General features: G+C 51.7%; 7 protein-coding genes across 7 annotated transcripts; 2 read left to right on the top strand and 5 right to left on the bottom strand.

Annotated features, from left to right (window-relative positions):
* Nucleotides 1–925: 925 nt before the first annotated feature.
* Nucleotides 926–2,726, bottom strand: N7482_007022 (glycosyltransferase family 15 protein; the record flags this gene model as incomplete). Its single annotated transcript, XM_056689147.1, has 5 exons — nt 926–1,267; nt 1,333–1,747; nt 1,809–1,895; nt 1,965–2,375; nt 2,458–2,726. The coding sequence occupies 5 exons, from the start codon at nt 2,724–2,726 to the stop codon at nt 926–928; spliced, it is 1,524 nt and encodes a 507-aa protein (XP_056541576.1).
* Nucleotides 2,727–4,946: 2,220 nt separating this feature from the next.
* Nucleotides 4,947–6,143, top strand: N7482_007021 (PH domain-containing protein; the record flags this gene model as incomplete). Its single annotated transcript, XM_056689146.1, has 1 exon — nt 4,947–6,143. One exon carries the CDS (start codon nt 4,947–4,949, stop codon nt 6,141–6,143), a length of 1,197 nt encoding a protein of 398 aa, XP_056541575.1.
* Nucleotides 6,144–6,820: 677 nt separating this feature from the next.
* N7482_007020 (CCCH zinc finger DNA binding protein) lies at nt 6,821–8,335 on the bottom strand (the record flags this gene model as incomplete). The annotated part of the gene is made up of 6 exons (XM_056689145.1): nt 6,821–6,871; nt 6,916–7,505; nt 7,585–7,882; nt 7,946–7,993; nt 8,056–8,199; nt 8,258–8,335. 6 exons carry the CDS (start codon nt 8,333–8,335, stop codon nt 6,821–6,823), a joined length of 1,209 nt encoding a protein of 402 aa, XP_056541574.1.
* Nucleotides 8,336–8,929: 594 nt separating this feature from the next.
* N7482_007019 (DMT family transporter) lies at nt 8,930–10,559 on the bottom strand (the record flags this gene model as incomplete). The annotated part of the gene is made up of 6 exons (XM_056689144.1): nt 8,930–9,232; nt 9,324–9,745; nt 9,798–9,870; nt 9,942–9,947; nt 10,001–10,351; nt 10,440–10,559. 6 exons carry the CDS (start codon nt 10,557–10,559, stop codon nt 8,930–8,932), a joined length of 1,275 nt encoding a protein of 424 aa, XP_056541573.1.
* Nucleotides 10,560–15,369: 4,810 nt separating this feature from the next.
* Nucleotides 15,370–16,390, bottom strand: rab7 (Rab family GTPase YPT7; the record flags this gene model as incomplete). Its single annotated transcript, XM_056689143.1, has 6 exons — nt 15,370–15,479; nt 15,545–15,692; nt 15,787–15,966; nt 16,027–16,122; nt 16,224–16,277; nt 16,361–16,390. 6 exons carry the CDS (start codon nt 16,388–16,390, stop codon nt 15,370–15,372), a joined length of 618 nt encoding a protein of 205 aa, XP_056541572.1.
* A 321-nt stretch (nt 16,391–16,711) lies between these two features.
* On the top strand, nt 16,712–17,492 carry N7482_007017 (ATG16 family protein; the record flags this gene model as incomplete). Its single annotated transcript, XM_056689142.1, has 2 exons — nt 16,712–17,263; nt 17,334–17,492. The coding sequence occupies 2 exons, from the start codon at nt 16,712–16,714 to the stop codon at nt 17,490–17,492; spliced, it is 711 nt and encodes a 236-aa protein (XP_056541571.1).
* A 323-nt stretch (nt 17,493–17,815) lies between these two features.
* Nucleotides 17,816–19,390, bottom strand: dot1 (histone methyltransferase DOT1; the record flags this gene model as incomplete). Its single annotated transcript, XM_056689141.1, has 2 exons — nt 17,816–18,779; nt 18,843–19,390. 2 exons carry the CDS (start codon nt 19,388–19,390, stop codon nt 17,816–17,818), a joined length of 1,512 nt encoding a protein of 503 aa, XP_056541570.1.
* Between the last annotated feature and the right edge of the window lie 243 nt (nt 19,391–19,633).

Here is a 19,633-nt window from a genome sequence, read left to right as displayed (position 1 = left end):
TGCATTATACGGATCTCATTCTTCGCGTAATTCACCGGATGATTATTCGATACTCTATAGACAGCCATGCTCGAATCTGGTATTTGCGAGGTTTAGAGGCAATGCGAAGGGGGACAGGCCCATGGCTATGTGCCACGGGCTCGAAGGATAGGTTAGACGGGGTGGGAGAACAAGGTATGTACATTTCATGAATGCATGCTGGGGGAAGGCAACCAAAGTGGAAGTATTGAGGGGTTGGGGAAGAAACGGGAAGAAAGATGAGTGAGACTGACAAATAGGGGCGCGGAAGGAGAATAGAAAACAGAAAAGAAAACAAGACAAAAAAGGACAGACGGGGTGTGCTGCCATCGATCTTCCCGGAAGCTCATTCCCCCCAAGACACCACACCGATGGTGGTCGCCGCCGTCGCTGAGACTGGCCTGTTTGTCCATTGCAGTGACCTTCTTGATTCCCTGCCACTCACAAAGGACCAAGTGCATGATTTGGAGTAGACAGGCGAGGCAAGGAAGAGGAAGAATGGCCGCATAATAATTATACCGTCGGCGACAGGGGGTCGGAAATCCTGTAGTGTCGGCGACCTCGAGGTAAACCAGACAATAGCCTCCCCTCGTCAGACACCCAGAAGAAGAAAATGGAAAAATGACTAGAACACACAGCCAATCCCAGTGACGCGGACAGCACGCTAGATGAATATGTCAACATGGATGGTGGAAAATGGTCACGCCATCTTCCGAATAAGAAACAAGCCGTCAGATCCATTAAACGCCGCTCAGAAAAGAACCCCAACGCAACATGCGAGTTTCAGCAGAAAACTCCACCTGGGCAAGAATTGCCTAGGCGATGCTCACGGCGGAAGAGAAAAGGCATGGAGAAGCAGTCAAGGACAAACGATGCAGGGGAACGACTGAGGCGTACGTGAAGGGCTTTATGGTGAGGCCCAACCGCCAGCCACCTCAACCCATTCGGCAAGACAGCTGCCTTGCTTGCCCTCAACGTCTACAATGTCAGTATCGCAGCGGCATCGGCAGCCGACACCGTTCTCCTTGACCGGGTCCGGAGTAGCCCAGTACTCGTCCTCTTCGATCCGCTTCTTCTCATCATCGGTGGTCTTTTCTAGGTAAGGCTCGCGGGGCAGTTGCCGGGCGGGGGCGTTGGCCGGGCAATGTTGGATGGTAGTGTGCCGATAGCCAAAGTCGCGGAAGTAGTGGATGTCGCTGGGGGCGAGGAGAGCACCGGCGGCGAGGGAATGGATAGGAGCATCACCCCACTAAACACGGATAAAGTCAGTAAATTCGATTTCAGAACGGTTGCCCCAACCACATGATCACTCACTCGCTCGTTCCAGAATCCACCACTACGGTCCATCATGTTGAAGAAATCCTCATAAGCCTTGCTGCGGAACCAATCCAAGCGCGCAATCTCGAAGTTACTCCAGAAATGGCACATATTGTAGCTCTCGCCTTCCATGGCCTCAGGGTCAATATCATCGAGATTTTTGTCCCCAGGTTCGGTCAACAAGATCTCGTCGGGAAGCTTCTCCTGCTTCTTCTCCGGCTCGGGTGGGGTCTCCTCATCCTCCGCGGGGCGTTCCAAGAACATCTCCCACAGGCCCTTCGACTTGATGTTGTTCTTGCGCTTGTAGGCCGCCGCGTAGCGGAAGATGTTGGGGACGGTCTCGCGGAGTTCTTTGACTGCAATGGTAAAGCCGTATGTCTTATTCGCTTCGGCCATCTTGATGAATGGATCACTGCACATTCAAGTCAGTAATCGGGTAGCTTCGCACAAAGGGAGATGGAGCTACTCCTTACTAGGTGATGTCACAGAAGTACTTGATCTCGGGCTCCAGGCGCCAATACCATTCGTACTTCATCAGAAGGGGGTGCTTGTAGAAATGCCTGTTGGTGATTGAGGGTCAGTATTTTTGGGCCCGATGATCGCGCGGGATGATAAAAAAAATTACTCACCCAGAGTAGAACCGGCACATGTGGTGATAACTCTCCATGCCACCGTACATGATGGCAGCGTCACCCTGTTTCCGAATACCTTCCTTGGCGACCTCGTGGTCAACCCAGTCGGGGAAACCCCACATGGTGTTATCAATTTTGCCGAATTCGACGGCGGCGCTGGTGTAGTTCTTGACGGTGGCCCGGAAATCCTCATCGAAGTCGCCATCATTCAGGAACACGTAGGGGTAATGGTACCAGCGGTTGAAGTGGCGCTCAATCGACTTGAGTGACTGGATCACACCGTCCAACTCCTTGTTCCGCGCCAAAACGACGAAGGCCGCGTTGGCGCGAGGCTCCTTGTCGATTCGGGCCTGGTCCACAGGCAGACAGCCCGTGGCGAAGACTTTGTCATACTTTTCGCTGATTTTTCTGTAGAGAAGGCGTTCCACGGTCAGTCCATTGTATATCTTCGCTTCACCATCGCCCACCAGAAAGGAAGGGTTGAACGAACCGAATAGAGGGTGGCGTGCCCGCTGGAATTAGGATGCCCCCGGGAGACGAAGGATGTCGGACGAAAAGAAGTAAAATGAAGACAATTACAAGGCAAGGAAATAGTAAGACAAATCCCAGGGGTATAGAAATCGACGAATTACCCTTCAACCGAATGCGCCGGCGGAAGAAGGCAAACCGGGAGGTGTGGCCTTTTTCGCGGGGGGCATCATCGATGGGAAGGCTCGCCGCGCTGGGCAGCCGTTTTGTAATGCGTTGAATGAAGCCCATGGATGCGGTCGGGGGGGGGGGGGGAGCACGCGTCGAAGACCCCGCGGTGGTCAAATCAACGGACCCGGAGCAGTAGTGCCAGGAATGGTGGTCGGGGCCCAGCGGCGTGGATCAGGGGAGTGGGGGGGGAGTTGAATAGATGGAAAAGTGGTTGAGGGCGACGAGCGAGACGTCTAGATGAGGATACCGATCTCAGATGGGGTTCTCCAGATGAGTGGAGTGATCGATATCTCAGACAAAAAAACGAGTGGCCGGAGGAATGCCTCCTTTCCTCCCCCAACTTTCCTTCTCAGAGCCAGAGATGGCGGGTGGGAAGGGTGTCGGGAGCAATGCAGACAGCGGTGCACAATGGGGTCCACAGAAGCGTGGAGGACATGAATGGATGGAGATGGATATTGGGGGGGGGGGAAAAGGAAAGGGAGAAGAGGAGTGGTAGGGGAAGGTCGGGGATGGGGATGAGTTGAAGTCGTGCCAAGCCCAGAGCGGCGCAAGCGTTCTAGTCGTATTAGTCGTTCTAGTCTTTTTGGTCTTTTTGCGGTGGGTGTACTGCCGTGTCACGCCCGGACCGTTTTTTTCGTTATTTTTCTGTCTGTCCCCTGCGGGCTGCTCCTGGGCTGTCCGCCACCGGCCATCTGGTACTCACCCCATACACTGTACTGTAATTGTGCGTAATCTATTTGGGAGGCTGAGTTTTTTTTTATCCCGCTGTTTTTGTAATTTCCTTTCATTTTCGCCTCGCGAGAGCCTTAGTCCCCCTATACTGTACATGGATGGGTAGTTGAATAGCTGGGCCCCCTATCGATGGACCTCATTCAATCTTCTGGTGTCATCTCCATTCTAGGTTTCTATATAGGCCCGGTTCTACTGGCCCTGCGCCGCTGCGTAGCGCTGTGGTACCGAGAGCTACAGTGCTGTACTCTGTACAGTCTGGATCAAATGCATGACCCGGTGTATCGCCGTATTAGTGCTACTGTATGAGTGCTACGCTGCCCCTTAGACGGGCTTGGCTGAGCCCCCTCGATGCTTGTCTCGCCATGTATAACAGTCGAATCATCAAGATTTTCCCCAATGGAGATCTTGAGTCGATCCGATCCACTACTCGGTTCTGCTCGGAACTTGACTGGCCTCGCAATCAGCAGTCTGATTGGGTGTGGCATGCGGCACTCGTGGCAAAACACCCAGACGTTGAGGTTTCAAGATGACGACGCCGAAGCCCTCCTACTGTAGTTCCTGGTCCACGAACAAGACTAACACGGTGGCTGTATGGCTACCACTCCGTCCTCCTTCGCGGCCTGTCTTACTCGTGCGTCGGCGACCGGCAGGAACTAGCGCATGACGATCGAGGGTTCAAGGCAGACCTGGGGACCAGCCGTTCACCGAAAATAGTTTGGACGGCTCTTAAAGGGGCCCAGTGGGCGAGCTATTGCACAGAAGCAATAGGCCAGGTATTCCGTATGCCGTATTCCATACTTCGTACATCGCTCCGGACATGGCAGATCCAAATAAAGGCGTATCGGGTACTTCCAGCGTATCATTGGCCGCCGACGCCAAGTCGAGGACTCCGTCCTGGACCTTGCCTGCCATCCTGCCAATTTCACGGCTCCACTTCCGTTCGGGCGATGTGGCCTGAAGGGGGAGGGTCTGGAAAGGGTCTGGACCCTGGCGGCTGTTCGTGTGTCTGGTTACTGGAAAGGTCGAAAAGGTCCAAGGGGCAAGGCTGGCAGGCAGTCGCATTAGGTAGCGAATACTCCGTAGTATATAGAGGGAGAACCTCATGATGCCCCTCGAACTGGGCAGTTGCGCGCCTGACCGGACCAGCTGACCTATCAGCATAACTTGATACCTCACTAAACATTAGAGGAACCGGCTGGGTCATGCCCATGGAAATCACCTGCGGGACCGCAGTCATGACTGCCGCCCGCGCTAGTATTGACATCAGGCCCTGTTGTGTGACCAGCATCACTTCTCGGTTTCCACTTTTGCAGTTTGCTGTGCAGTTTGCGTGCAGGGGGGTCCTAGCCCTCGTCTAATCAACAACTGCCAACGGTCAAACAGGCTGTGGTCAACTGGTCCATGGGAAAACCGATCTTCAAAACTGCATGGAGGCCGCACCTCCGCGGGGTCTCCCCCTTTTCCCTCCTGTGATCGCGCACTTCGCCATCTCCGCATCTCCATCTCAATTCCTCCCCGTCCGTGGATTCATGGGCCTTTGCTGCCACCATGAATCAAGTGCTGGCTCGTCCCTCGTGTCCGGAGGGACCGAGCAATAAAACCCCCGCAATTGAGGTTCCGGGGTCTCTCGCCCATCTCCGCCGGGCACACTCGCGCAACGGCCAAGTCAATCTCGATACCTTCTCGCCGGTCAATGAGAATGGCAGCTTCGAGTTTGACCGCGTGCTGAAGACCGGACGGGTCTTTCGGCGCGTCAAGCACAAGCATGTCTTCCGGGCCTCGTGGAAACCAGCTTATCTCGTTCTGCGACCGAATCTTCTGTCCGTCTACAAGGACGAGGAAACCACCCGCCTCCGCGTCTCCATCACCCTTTCCGAAGTCACGGCCGTGGCGCCGGTCAAGTCGCCGCGCTCACATCGCAAGTTTGTCTTTGGCATCTTCACCCCGTCGAAGAACTACCGCTTCGAGGCCCTGTCCGCGCGCGATGCCGAAGACTGGATTCTTCGCATCCGCGGCGAGACCCTGGCCGACGAAGATGAAGCTGCCTTCCTTGCCCTGTCCCGGAAACGTGAGCCCCCGGCCATTCAAAAACAATTGATCGAGGATACCACCGACCACTCCGACTTCGAGGGCGCGGGCCGCGCCAGCTCTCCCGAACTGGGTCGCACCCTGTCCTTGCGCGCCCGTGCCCGCAAACCCCCTTACACCCAGGATTACTCGGGCAACGAAATTACCTCCTATTCGGAGCTCTCAGACAATGGGCCTCCTCCCACCCGAAATAGCCGCCTACGGTCCATGCCATCCATCCACACCCTGTCCCTCTCGGCGCCAGAGGACAAACCCATGTCCTTACCGCGAGACACGAGCCGTCAGTCCGAGCTAGGTATTCTGCGCGACCCGGAGCGGGTAGTTTGCCAAGGATACCTGCAGGGATTGCGCATCAAAGGCACTGTGCGCCAGTGGAAACGGCTGTGGGTGGTCCTGCGGCCGAACGGTCTGGCTTTCTACAAGGATGACCAGGAATATTCGGCGATCAAGATCATCTCGATGTCCCAGGTGATCGATGCGGCCGAGGTGGACCCTTTGTCGCGGTCCAAGACGTTCTGTCTGCAGATCATTGCTGAGGAGAAAACATACCGGCTCTGCGCCCCGGACGAAGAGTCTTTGGCCCGCTGGCTGGGCTCTTTGAAGAGTATACTCGTGGCCCGCAAGAAACTCGAAGCTGGTTCACCCGCTGCTGTATAAATCTGGACCCAACATTCCTTCCCCTTTCCCTTGTCACATGTCGCAGTTCCTCCGGTCTACTGAACCTGCGCCATCTCTCCCTCCATGGCCATGCTACTACAACACTTTTTCCTAGCACATCTCATCCTTGCCCACCAGATCACTTCTGTCGTTTGTACATTTCCTTCCCACGTCTCATTCAGTATATACCCAGGTTTCGGTGTTGACAGCTTCTTATTTATTATGGTCTGCGCGCCGGTAGGTGTTAACCCGGAGCCTTTTTAAGGAGCCTGCAGGCGTTTTACTATCCTATCCTTCTAACATCTTCCCTTTCGACAAGCATGGCCTTACTCTCTTTCTAGTTTGCTGTGTGAGAGCTTTCTTCATTTATTGGACCAATTATCGTGGATCGTTCTAATCGATGTGAAATTTGACTCGAGTACTGGATGTCTGTTCTACGTCTTGGCTTTCCAATAATTGTTATGAATTGTGTCTCATGCGCTTCCCTTTTTATTCCTAACATTCTCCCTTAAACTAAAAAAAATCAACGAATATAAAGGACGATCCATGCTCAGGGCAATGTTTGATTCAGACCCTGTATCCACCAAACCAACCAACCCACCCATCCCAATTGAACCCATTTAGGTCAAACGCTGGGCACAATCTTCGTATCGACCCCATGCATCTCGAAGTCGAACTTACAGCCAGATGAAGGCCCAGCACAGGCCCTCTGCGGACACCGATGTCCACTAATACAGTTTTCATCATCACAGTGCAACCCTCTATAACACACGCTCAGCCTCGCAATATACATCAGATCAGCCACATCCTCCTTCCCCAGCCGGTGCTCATGCTTGTGCGTACAGCCCTTGCCGTACGAGCAGGATCCCAGGATGTGGTACTGATTACAGAGCTTCTGCTGCTTGAGTGCATCCAGATTGGCTCGCGAAGAAAAATAGATATGGCTGTCCACCCGCTGCCCGCTGGCGTTCCTGTGTACTCCCAGCTTGGTCTTGCCCTTCGCGCTGGGACCCGTTGGAAGAGCGCTGATCGGTGTCGAGGAGGAGGCCTCTTCTTGAGGCCGAGGCGGGATTCTCACTATCGAGGCGTAATTGGTAACAGGTGTCCCAGTTGGGGTCAACGGCGCACTGCCGAATGAGACTCGCCTGCTCAGCTTTTGCGGCCGGAACACCTCGGGGAATGAGGTCGTCTCGAATTCGGAGGCGAGCTCTCTTATTTCGCGTGCGAAAGGCGGCCCCTCGACCAGGGAGACCTTTTCCGAGCCACGATGACGTCCAAGCACGCGGGCGTAGCCATTGTCCGCGGATGCACAGAAGACGACGTGTAGACAGTGCACGTCCACAATCTCTGACTCCAACAGGGCTGTGTTCGAAATCATCAGAGGCTGCTGAGTCGTCTCCCCATCAGGGGCAAAACGGTAGTTAGGTTATGGTTAACTTACCGTTGATCTTAACATCCGAGCATTCTTTCCCATTACCTGCATCCACAAAATCACAGAAAACACCTTCCATATTGAAACCCTGAATGAACGAATCCAATGTACCGTCCTCGGTAATAGTATTGGTGTCACGATATGTCTTCGCCAGCCCACGCACGTTTGCATACACCCGGATCCTATATTGGACATTGGGGCCGGCCTCGGGGTTGAAGTCTTGGATATAGCGCTGTACTTTCTCGGTGAGAAGCCGAGCCGCCGACCTTCCTCCCCTCTGTCCATCCTGGACAAAATCATCATGAAACTAGATGGCAAGTGTTAGGTGGGGACGGAAGAAGTCGGACTCGGGGGGAACGCTATTGCCTACATTCATACAGTCGCCATCAATGAGCACCGATACAAAACTCAGTTTCGACTGGGAAATACAGAGTCAGTGATCAATTACCTTCGCATGGACAAAAGTGGTGCAAGACATACTTGCTTCCGTTGCATATCCTCCATATCAGACTTGTACTTCTTAAGGTCAAACTTGATTGCTTTAGCCAGGGTTCTCTGATCCTCCATTCCCTCTTTTTCGAGGTCCAAGGCGGCTTGAAGCTGTTTGACTTCCGCAATTAGATCCTGCCGTATGAGTTCATGAGCTAATCATTCTTTTATGGCATGGCAGTGACGTTCCAACCTCAATTAGTTTGTCCTTGCCATACTCGACAGCCTTTACGGCTTCATGCCTCTGCGTGAACTCGTTTAAGTTGACCATCGCACCAGCTTGCAATCGAAGGGATATTTGTATGTGAATAGAGGTAGATTGCAAAGAAGAAGGATTTGCTACTGGTTCCGCTCATTTAAGCGATGGTAACCTCGTCGAGAAGAGCCTCATAATCCGCCTTGCGATCTTAGCCCCCCGGCAACGACTGACACGTCGTGCCAACCAGAACGTAGGCGCATTAGCCCTCTCGAGGCACCGGCGCGTCGATGCTGTTTGTTTCGCTATTGTTGGGTTGGCGCTTTTGCCCCATTGCTGCGGCGTCTGTAATGATTGGTAGGTGCAGGGATTAGACAAGGCCGTTGAGTCGGGCCCAAAAATCAACTGGCTGGGGCCGACGCATACATAAGTACCATTAGTTGGCTAGCGACGTGTTCTTCAAATTCTGGCATACTGTATGGATAGTTTCTGCCCCAGTAGACAAATGCCTAGGATTGCTATCGTGCACGTCAAGAGTCTACAATGAGGCAAGCAAGACGGGGTTTAAAAAGGAAACGCAAACGATGATATCAGAAAACGCAACGACCATGAACCTAAGAATGTGGGCAAGAATAAAATATGCCGAGATTCTGATCTACACTATAAACTTTATCGCACTTCTTCTTCACGGGGGATGGTTTCATATTCCCCAATTGATGGCCTGCCCGTATCTCCAGAGCCATCGGCCTCTTCTTGGGTCTTGCTTTCATGATTGACGACCAAGAACGACAGAAACACGATTGCAGCCCCTAGCCAGTATACTGGTGACGCATACTGGGACTGCAGGAACATCTGCCCGACCAAGGACAGAGGGATAGTCAGGCTAAGGCCGACTGTTACCACGAGCGGCGTAGTCAACAGCATCGCGTAAGCCCATGCAATGTCGGAAACGATTGAGGAGAGTGCGTTGACCTGGAATCAAGAGTGAGTTATACATATCTCTCGGAACAGAGTGGATAATTCAGGGTGATGGAGATGACGGTTACGACGAGGGCTGCCATACCAGGATAATAGTCCACACGCGATTCGTACTCGGCAGTTCGAACGGCTCCACCCCGGTCCAATGCAAGATAAAGAACCCAGGCCACAGAAGAATAAGGTTGAATAATCCAACCAATCCAAAGAACAATGGCATGTTCACTCGTGACTCATCGCCCACTTGCTTCTTCATCACAATCGTGTACACACCGTACATGATTGAGCTGAATGCGGCCATTGCATCGCCGATGGCTATCTCGGTGGGGGTCTTGTGGGGGAAAGAGCCATCGCTGCCATCAGCGCCTGTGGGATCGCCGGTGTCTGGCTTCGACAGGTCAACGCGTGAGATGAGGATGATACCTATCAGCGAGGCGACAACACCAAGGAATTTGCGCAGCGTGAATTTCTCCACGCCAATCATGACGCCGAAGACCAGTGTCCAAACACCTTGAAAGTGGATTAGTACGTCGTGTCGTCTCCAAGACTTTGGAGGCCTTACCGCTGGTAGAAGTCAAGATGGTCGTGCTTCCAACTGTCGTGTATTCGAGACATGCCATGGCGAAGTAGTTTGCCTGTTCATAACAAAAGTTAGTCCAACCTTGGGATGGAAAGTTATCCATGGGTATCACGAATCATGACATACAACAAACTGCGATAAGTTAGCGAAATTGTACCAGGTTCCAGGATTGCAATGAGTCGTACCCATAGAAGACAAAACTCCATGCTCAGCTTGGCCGTCGCTCGCAGTCCCAACCTCGCATTTAAATTGTCCGGTATCGACCGCGAATACTGCAAGCTCTCGATCTCGTGATCGCAACGGGAGTCATCGTCAAACGACCCAGAACGCAGCATACTCTCCTCCTCGTGCTTCGGATCCTCGGAATCCAAATGTCGCAGCAGGCTCCGGAATGAGTGGACCTGGGACAATTTCTGAGCACGCCACAGGCCCCATGTCCGAGCAATAAGAGTGGCAAAGAGCGGCAGAGTAAAGAGCGAGGTGTTGAGATAGGTCACGAAGAAGGGCTTGGCATAAGTTTTATCGGCGAAGATAGTCTGTATAGCATTCACAGGTTAGAAAACACCACACCTCCGCGAGATCAAAGGGCGCCTTGTTGGCTCCAAGGAAGAGTTGCCAACTCACGCTTCCCAGGAAGTTGGAGGCTGTCCACAGCACCACGACGAGGAGCAGCAGGCCCATACCGAGGGTCCGTCTCGCCACCCCCAGCAGGTTTGGGCCGGGCGCATCGATCGTAGTCGCCATGGTCAAGGGCTAGAAGTCGCTTATCGTGAGGTACGAGGGTCAAGTCCAGTGAACGAGCGTTAAGGCGAGTTGGGTCAGCTCGCGGTACAATCGTCCTGGGGTCGCCAGGTAGCACAAGGAATGCGGACCGCGGGCATCAGCAGGGCAATGGTATAGCGAGCGGTTCCAGAAGCAGAAACCTCTGGGAGTTGTCGAGAAACGACTTCCTGCCCTGCAGGAAGAGGGTGGGTGAGGAGGGAGGAGATGCCAAGCATTGTGCGGATGAGGATCGGCGATAAGAGGACGGCCAGGCATCCTCCAGTCGTTTTCGAAAGCAGTTATATTGTACCTCCACACTCTTGCGACTTCTTTCCCGGAAAGTAACTCCGCCGCATCGGACCTCTGATCGAATATTTCTGAAGACAACCGCGTTGTGGATCACCCTCATCAATCGTATTCGCACTCTACAATACATCTCTGACGCCTCTTGAAGGCTGGATTGTCTAGGCTAGTCCGATAAACAAGCGACGCCTCTGCCTCTCTTTCCATTGACAGACAGTCTTCCCGACCGGAGAGCGGCCGTCAGCAATTGCGGTTTCAAATGACAATGAGATGTCGTTATGGCCTGCACGCCTCGTCACAGCTGTCACAGCCATCATTGTATGTACAGCAGAAAAGGTGGAAGCCCACTGTATCTACGCTCGCCATTCGTACTGTAATAGGGGCTTTGACTACACTTACTGTAGTAATGCAATCGTGATCGAATAAATTCGCCTTCCTACTTGCAGCCTAACTGTTTCAAGCCCCAAATTATAAGATTTAGTAATAAGCTGGCCTTTGCATTTGCAGAACGACATAGGGAAACCTAAAATTTAGGGGGAACCCCATATCAAGGCCGAAAGAAGACGGCTCTCCATGGTAGAGACCGAGTAGCGAATCCTGAAAATCCTGTCACCGATGCCAACCATCTTCGGAAACGTACAAGAACGCTCATAAGCCTATTCACTAGTAGATTGTAAGCTCCAGCCAAAGTAATTGCTCCCTTTTATCACTTACTTCCTTCTGATCACTCTCTGTTAGCCCTAGCTGCGCGGTTATTGTTGTTTAGTAAGGGGAGCCATTACTTACATCCTATTGATCGCTCTCTGTTAGCCCTGCCCACGCAGTTATCGTTATTTAGTAAGGGGAGGGGAGCCATCACTTACACCCTATTGATCGCTCTCTATTAGCCCTGGCTGCGTAGTTACTATTGTTTAGTAAGGGGAGCCACCACTTACAAGCTATTGATCGCTCTCCGTTAGCCTTAGCTGCGTGGCTATTAGTAAGGTGAGGGGGGCTATCACTCACAACCTATTAATCGCGCTTTGTTAGCCCTAGCTGTGCGGTTTTCGTTATTTAGTAAGACGAGCTATCACTTACACCCTATTGATCGCTCTGTTAGTCCTTGCTGTATGGTTATCGTTGTTTAGTAACGGGAGCCATCACTTACACCCTATTGATCGTTCTCCGTTAGCCCCAGCTATATGGCTATTGTTATTTAGTGAGGTGAGGGGGCCCATTACTTACAAGCTATTGATTGCTCTATATCAGTCCTGGCCGCGTGGTTATTATTATTTAGTAAGGGGAGCCACTACTTACAGTCTGTTATCGCTCTCTGTTAGCCCTAGCTGCATGGTTATTGTTATTTATTAAGGGGAGCCATCACTTACACCCTGTTAATCGCTCTTTATTAGCCCTATTGTTTAGTAAGGGAAGCCATCACATACAGTCTATTGATCGCTCTCCGTTAGCCCTGGCTGCGTGGTGGTTGTTATTTAGTGAAGGGAGCCATCGCTTACAACCTATTAATCGCTCTCCGTTAGCCATGGCCGCGTGGTTATCGTTCTTTAGTAAGGGGAGCCATTACTTACAGTCTATTGATCGCTCTCCGTTAGCACTAGCTATGCGGTTATCGTTCTTTAGTAAGGGGAGGGGAGCCATCACTTACACCCTATTGATCGCTCTCTATTAGCCCTGGCCGCATAGTTACTATTGTTTTAGTAAGGGAAGCCACCACTTACAAGCTATTAATCGCTCTCTATTAGCCCTGGGCGCGTGGTTATTGTTGTTTAGTAAGGAGGGGAGCCACCACTTACAAGCTATTAATCTCTTTCTGTTAGCCCTAGCCGCGTAGTTATCGTTATTCAGTAAGCTATTACTTACACCCTGTTGATCACTCTCCGTTAGCACTAGCTGCGCGGTTATCGTTGTTTTGTAAGATATCACTTACACCCTATTTATCGCTCACCGTTAGCCCTAGCTACGCGGTTATCGTTGTTTGGAGCCACCACTTACAACCTATTGATCGCTCTCTATTAGCCCTATCTTTATTTAGTAAGGGGAGCCACACTTACAAGCTATTGATCGCTCTCCGTTAGCCCTAGCCACCTAGCCACGCAGTTATCATTATTCAGTAGGGAGCCATCACTTACATCCTGTTAATCCCTCTCTCTTTTAGCCCTAGCCACGCAGTTATGGATATTTAGTAAGGGGAGCTAGCGCTTACATCCTGTTGATCAATCTATGTTAGCTCTGTCCTCGTCGAAAAGAAAAGTAGCTTACCTGACGCTCGACTAGGACATCAGAGCGGCGTTTATCGACCGGCAGTGCCATTGCCGTGGTAAATAAAAGGGCAGTGAGAAAATAAATCGGTTGCATCTTCGACGTAATTGAGAAAAATTGAACGATCTGTCTTTAGATGAGGTCGAGAAAAGAGATTTAAGCGCTCGTCCTTAGAAGAGCAGTTCCGCTTTTTATACCTGGCTGGCACCATTCAGATAGTGGGAATTCTAGTCGTACAAACCAAAAGCAAAAAAGAGAATGTGTTCCAATCAGGCCGACACTCTATGCAGAATTGCTAGGATCGGCAGAACAAAAGCTGATCTTGTATTCTCGACATGCATCACGCCTGATATAGTGTGTGATCTTCACGGAGAGTGGATTGCCCCTCGATCAAGGGTCGCGCTCCCATGCTTCCACCCAGCAAGACGCACCGCAAGGGGATGGCAGGCGGGACCTCTCAATAATAATTTTCATTTTTATTGAGTCACATGGAAACCTTGCCATGCTAAGAGAGATATCCGAGTAATTAGGGTGAAAATGGTAAAGCAATCATCACTGCTCAAGCTGGTCGTTCTTGGCAGTGAATCCATGAGATGTGGTATTTTGGAGGATGCTCCGTTCATTCCAAAGAGATTCAATTGGAGCACCAGAGGAACTTCCGAGAGGGCGAATTCCAACTGTGGGTCAAGCATGTTGGCTAGTATGCTAGAATAGGATCATATTTCTGACCTGGCAAATGTTGTGCTTAGCTGAGACAATCCGCTCGCACGCAAGTTGCCGGCGATGGTGCCAGATCGCCGAGGCTGCTAATGGATTCTACGAGATCCCATGAGGCGTTAACGTAGTTCCTGCGTCGGCCACCCTACTGTAGCAAAATCGCGTCTCCCGCACTGACATATCTTCTTCCACTACACATCATGCCACGAAAACGCGTCGAAAACGTCTCAATATTGCCGGATCAAGAGGGGAGGATATTCCTCGCGATACAAACCTATAAAAAGTCCAAATTTCCGTCTATTCGCGTAGCAGCTACGCGTTATGAAGTGCCTAAGTCTACACTAGGCGACCGTATTCTACTGTCTCAAGACGCCGGCCTAGCCAAAAATGACACAGAACGAGGAGGAATCGCTGATACAGCGGATATTTGATGCTAATCTGCGAGGTCTAGTGCCTAGACCTTCTGCTATTCGAGATATAGCTAATATTATCCTCGCGGTTTGCGGCACGATACCTCTACCTACGGTCGGCAAAAATTGACTATTAGAAGATCTATCGCTAGCCAGAGCTCCGTACGCGATAGTCTAGGCAATATGACTAGGTATTGGCGCGCTCTAATCATCTCCTCGATAGATAGCACGCGAATCTGGCTTGACAGGCGCTAAGGCCGTAGAGATCCAATAGCGTACTACATAGGCTATAGAGCACGTTCGACAGGCTCTGGCAGTAGCCGATCAATAGGTTATACAGTCACCTTAGCCTACCAGAAGGGCGTCGCCAAGGTACAGTGAAGGGAGTTAGGCACAAGATCAATATATGTGAAAATAACTTGATCCGAAATATATTTTGAAAATATCATTGGTGTTAGGGTGGCCGACGCGGGCGGGAACTACGTTACGGTATCATGACGATGGCTCATCAAATTTGTACTGCAATTACACGCGCACTCTTCCGGATTTACGAGGGGGGTTTCTAAACCAGATTAGCGCGTCCCGAAATTATTTCTGGAAAAGAAGTCGCAAGAGTGTGGAGGTATAACTGATTTCGAAATCTACTGTTCGAGGGGCGGACTCCGCCGGAAGGAGTCGCTAAGCCCGTGACTGGAGAGGCTAGTCACGGGGTAGGTCACCCCCACTGGTCACTTTTCCCCTGTTTGTTCCATATTCAAAGCTGGCTTTTAAGTTTGTAAGGCCTGAAATACAAAATTGGTGGAAATAGATAACTGAAACTGTACTGTTGTTCAAGACCCCGACAAACAAGGTCAATTAATAGTTACAGAGCAGAAAGAATCTGAAATTAATCGCAGCCCTGATCGGCGCATCCCCTCAGAACATCGAACATCTACACAGGAAACAAATCCAAAAAGCCAAAAAATCAAGGGCCTTCTCTACAAGCAGAAACACCCAACAAGGAAAGAAAACCACCGGGAACGGTATGTCGAACGTGGAGAAGGAGACAAGAGAAAACAAAGTAACAGTCGCTCAAAATGTCATAGGAGTATCAGGTAAGGGTATCAACAGGCACAACCATCACGCTCATTGTCCAGATGGATGTTGATCGGGTCACTGAATTCACCACTGAACTCCTCCGCCTCTTCCTGCGCAAGTGCACTCCGGGCGATGACTAGAGAGACAACAGTCAGCGAAAGAGCAGACAAGATAAGGTAAGATATCTGATTCAAAACTCACCTTCGAATGCCTGCTCAACGTTGAGGGCTTCCTTGGCGCTGGTCTCGAAGTACGGGATGTTGCCCTTGGACTGGCAGAATGTCATAGCTCGTTTCGAAGAGATCATCCGCTTGTTTTCCTCAACATCGATCTTGTTGCCGATGACCACCTGTCCGAAGCGATCAGTATTGGGCGTCCCTATGCGGTCTTCTCCTGGACAGTGGATTGCCCATCGGAGATGGTATCATGGCTCATATACTCACAAAAGGGAAGCTCTCGGGATCACGCGGGCTAGCTTGGATCAAAAACTCATCCCGCCAGCTGTCGAGCGCCTCGAAACTCTTCGAGTTGTTCACGTCGTAGACCAACACGCAGCAGTCGGCTCCTCGGTAGAATGCGACACCTAGTGACTGGAACCGTTCCTGACCAGCGGTATCCCAGATCTGCGTAAAGTACGTGATTAACTTGAGTAGCTGGTATCATGCGGCCTCGGCGAGTCGTACCTGCATCGTCACCAGCCGGTCATCGACAAGGACCTCCTTGGTGAGGAAGTCCGCGCCAATAGTCGCCTTGTAGCTCCCACTGAACTTCTTGTTGACCTGTTTGTAGTAGAAATCAGCACGTTAGCGGTACTGCTATGGATGAAGCTGAGGGTGGCTCGGCGCCAATAATGGCATTTGGGGGCGGGGAAAGAACACACATATTGGTTCATCAAGCTTGTTTTGCCAACGCCGCTATCACCAAGTATGATAACCTATAGCAGGAGGTTATGATGTTAGCCAGGGGCTGACGTGAAAGACCGTCGGTAGTCACGCGGAGCTGCTGCGGAGATCGTACCTTGAGGAGGACCTTCTTTCGTGACGCCATGGCAGCGGCCTGTGTTCAGAAATCCCAGGTAAAAAGGAGATAGTACACTATAGAATGACCCGTCGATAGGTATTGAGCCCGAAGAAGTGGCTGTAGGGGCTATGGGGGGTAAAGGAGGTCAAGAGAGCTGTTGGAAAGTTGGAGTTGGGTCGCAGCGGGATCTAATGATGCATGAGGGCCGGGCGGTGGAGAGGGGCGGTGGACAGGCAGTGGACAGGCGGTGCTGATAACGATGTACAAGCTCCGCCCGACATCATCGTATTCCCGATACATTCCTCAGTCCCTGATCGATCGATCGCCCTCTACCTCTCGGGAAGGCCGATGGCCCACTGGAGAGAGGAGTATCTGGCCGCGCTGGCAGTTCGAGATCAGAGAGAGAAGGCTAACGTTGCGCTCTACGATGCCTGTTTGTTCCTGGCTGCCAAGGCTCCTGTGGAGAGCTGGTTTCTTACTGACATATCGTCTACAATCATAGATACACGCCTTGCGGATCGCACTGCACAGCTGGCAACTCTCAAAGAAACAGGCACCACACTTGAAGCTGGCAGGAGGTCCTCGGTAGCCCTCAGTGAATCTCAACAACCCGTTTCATCCGCACCTGCGACAGCGTCTAGGAAACAGGCTGCGTCTGAGACGGGGCCGTCTTTGACAGAGTTATTGAAAACCACCAGGGCAGAGTTGTCTGAGGCACAACGTTCGCGAGAAGATTTGCAGAATCGCTTAAACCGGCTGAATATAGACGTCGAAAAGCTGCGCAAGAAAAGCAGCCAAGATAGCCGGCGCCTCAACGCCTTGGAAAGCGAGAAGGAAAATTTGTTGAAACGCCTGAAAGATAGAGACGAAGAGCTGAGAGAAAAGACCAAATTATTGGAAGTAGGTGGTCTAAGGCTATAGATGCCTGCACGTGAGCTGTGACTGACGCGATCCCACCCGATCTTTACAGGATTTCCAAGCTGAGTTGGCATCGCTTAACCTCGAATTCAACATGGCCGAGAAGAAGTCAAACGAGCTTCAACGAGAAAACAAAGAATTAGTTGACCGGTGGATGGCCAGAATGGGTGAAGAGGCTGATGCCATGAACGACGCATCGAAATTCTCCTAGCAGTGCCCATGCGGTGGGCAGGAAGCCAGCATAGCCCACAGATAATTTGCTTTCCCAACCCTTTACATGATACCAAATAGATGTATATTGACTGCCAAGGACAGAAAGAAGGTTGCCAAGTACAGACAATGAAGAAGATGATAAAATTTTTGTACAAGTTGAATTGGTATCATACGAAGAACCAAGACGGGGGGGGGGGGGGATATATCCACGAGAGAAAATGTAATGTACAGGACAAAACCAACGGACTAAGTTACAACCAAGTTTTCAAATGCAAAGTCGTGTGTCTTCGATCCGCGCACGTTGAGTGCTCTGTCGTTGATTCATAGAGAGTCGTTCATAAAGGCCTTCAGGCGTGAACTGTCCTTTGTGGCAATGAAGTATGTGCCACCGACGTCGGTCCAGCTGACGCTGTTGGACCAGTAGTTCTTCTGCTGGACCCTGAGGAGGTTGATAGGAGAGTTGAGGTTGCGTGACTGAATCTTGTGACCGGCAGGGACAAAAGACTTGAGCGAAACGATCTTGCACCCCTCCTTGATATCGAGGAAATGGTTGATCAGCTCGTTGTTAAGTTGTGGCGTGAATGCCTGGTTGTTGATGAGCACCACATCGGCTCGCTTCAAGACATTCACAATGCTTTCCTGCTCGAGGAAATCGCCGCGGACGAGGTGTGTCTTGCCCGGTGCAATTCCCCAAAGACGGCAGCGCGCCTTGAACTCGGCCTGCTGCAACTCTGCTAGATCGCACGCGTTCGTCATCATCTCACAACCCCAACTCTCACAACCGATTTCAAGCGCGGCTTGCAGAACAACGTTGCCCACGCCAGAGCCAAGATCGACAAAAACTTGGCCCGACTTCAGTTTTGTCTCCTTGAAGATGTTGCTGATAAATCGAGGGAGAAGTTCACCATAAACGTTGTCTGTGCCGTTCTCGTATTGCCGTAGAGATTCGACTCGAGGGGAAACCGTGCGTGCATAGATTTGAGTGAGGATCCGCTCTACCCATGGAAGGCTGATGCGCTGTATCTCATTCAAATGCTTTACAAGGCTGCCGCTGGTTCTCAATCGGTCGATCGCCTTGTTGTAATCCTCAACGGCTTCACAAAATTGTGTCTCCGATGTCACAGCCAACGCCCTGCGCAGCCTTCGCCTGATGCCGGTGGCCTCATCGTTAAATTCCTCTGCCTCTTCGCTCGGAATATAGTTGTCCGCGACGGTCTCGATCACCTGGACAATATCATCGATGGGCCGGAAGTCGTCGTTGTCTTTAGGCACCACGGAGTCGAATCTGTCCGAGCGATCAATTCGTTAATCTCTTTCAAGCCTAGAACTATTTACGTGGGGCACGTACCTTTCTTTTTGCGAAGCGCTGGGATACTGTAGAAGGATCTCCGTGGGCTTACCCCCAGCACCGAATGCCGGCTTAAATTTGCCTGCCTTTTGGCCCGATGTGATGTCGGCCGCATGCACCATTTTAAACGGCCGGCCTCCCTCCTCCGAAAAAGCCTTCACGGAGCGAATGCGCCGCTCAGGGTCAGGCTCCGCGCTGGCGCTCGTCCGCAGGCGCTTGCGCATTTCGAAGGAAGTATCACTATCGCTGACATCGTCGTCGCTCGATAATCGTATCTCCGGGGTTGGTCGCTTCCGTGGGCGGCTAGGGGTGGTCAGTCGCTTGGAGGGGCGGGCATCGGCGTCTGCGTCACTCGAGACCGATCGGGCTTCGAGCGTCTTGCGGCTGCGTGCCGATGAGGACTGAACGCGAGGCGATCGAGAATCGGGAGTTTGTGTCGGGGATCGCGCAGGGGCTACCGGCCGTGTTTGAACGACTTTGCGGACCTGAGTCTTCTTCGCCTGTAGCGAGAAAGCCCCTCCTTTCTGGAGGTGGTCGAAAAAGCCCATCGGGGTTGGGGCGCAGATGCAGATAAGAATAAGAATGTACCGACATGGACAAGAAAAGAATGCTGAATGCGACTAATGTATGCACGCGAAGAACATGAGGGGTGGATGGCCCCGATAAACGAAGAAGAGCACCAGGCTGCGCGAGAAGTGCCGAGTGGAAGAAAAGAGCGAAGAGAGTAATCGATAAGCAGCGCCACTCGGGGAAACCACCGCCGCGGTCACGGTCCGTCAGCGCCCAAACTT

This window comes from Penicillium canariense (genome assembly GCF_028826845.1).
Source record: "Penicillium canariense strain IBT 26290 chromosome Unknown utg000004l_segment0_segment0, whole genome shotgun sequence".
Classification (NCBI taxonomy): Eukaryota; Fungi; Ascomycota; class Eurotiomycetes; order Eurotiales; family Aspergillaceae; genus Penicillium; species Penicillium canariense.
This window is presented reverse-complemented; position numbering and strand designations above follow the sequence as displayed.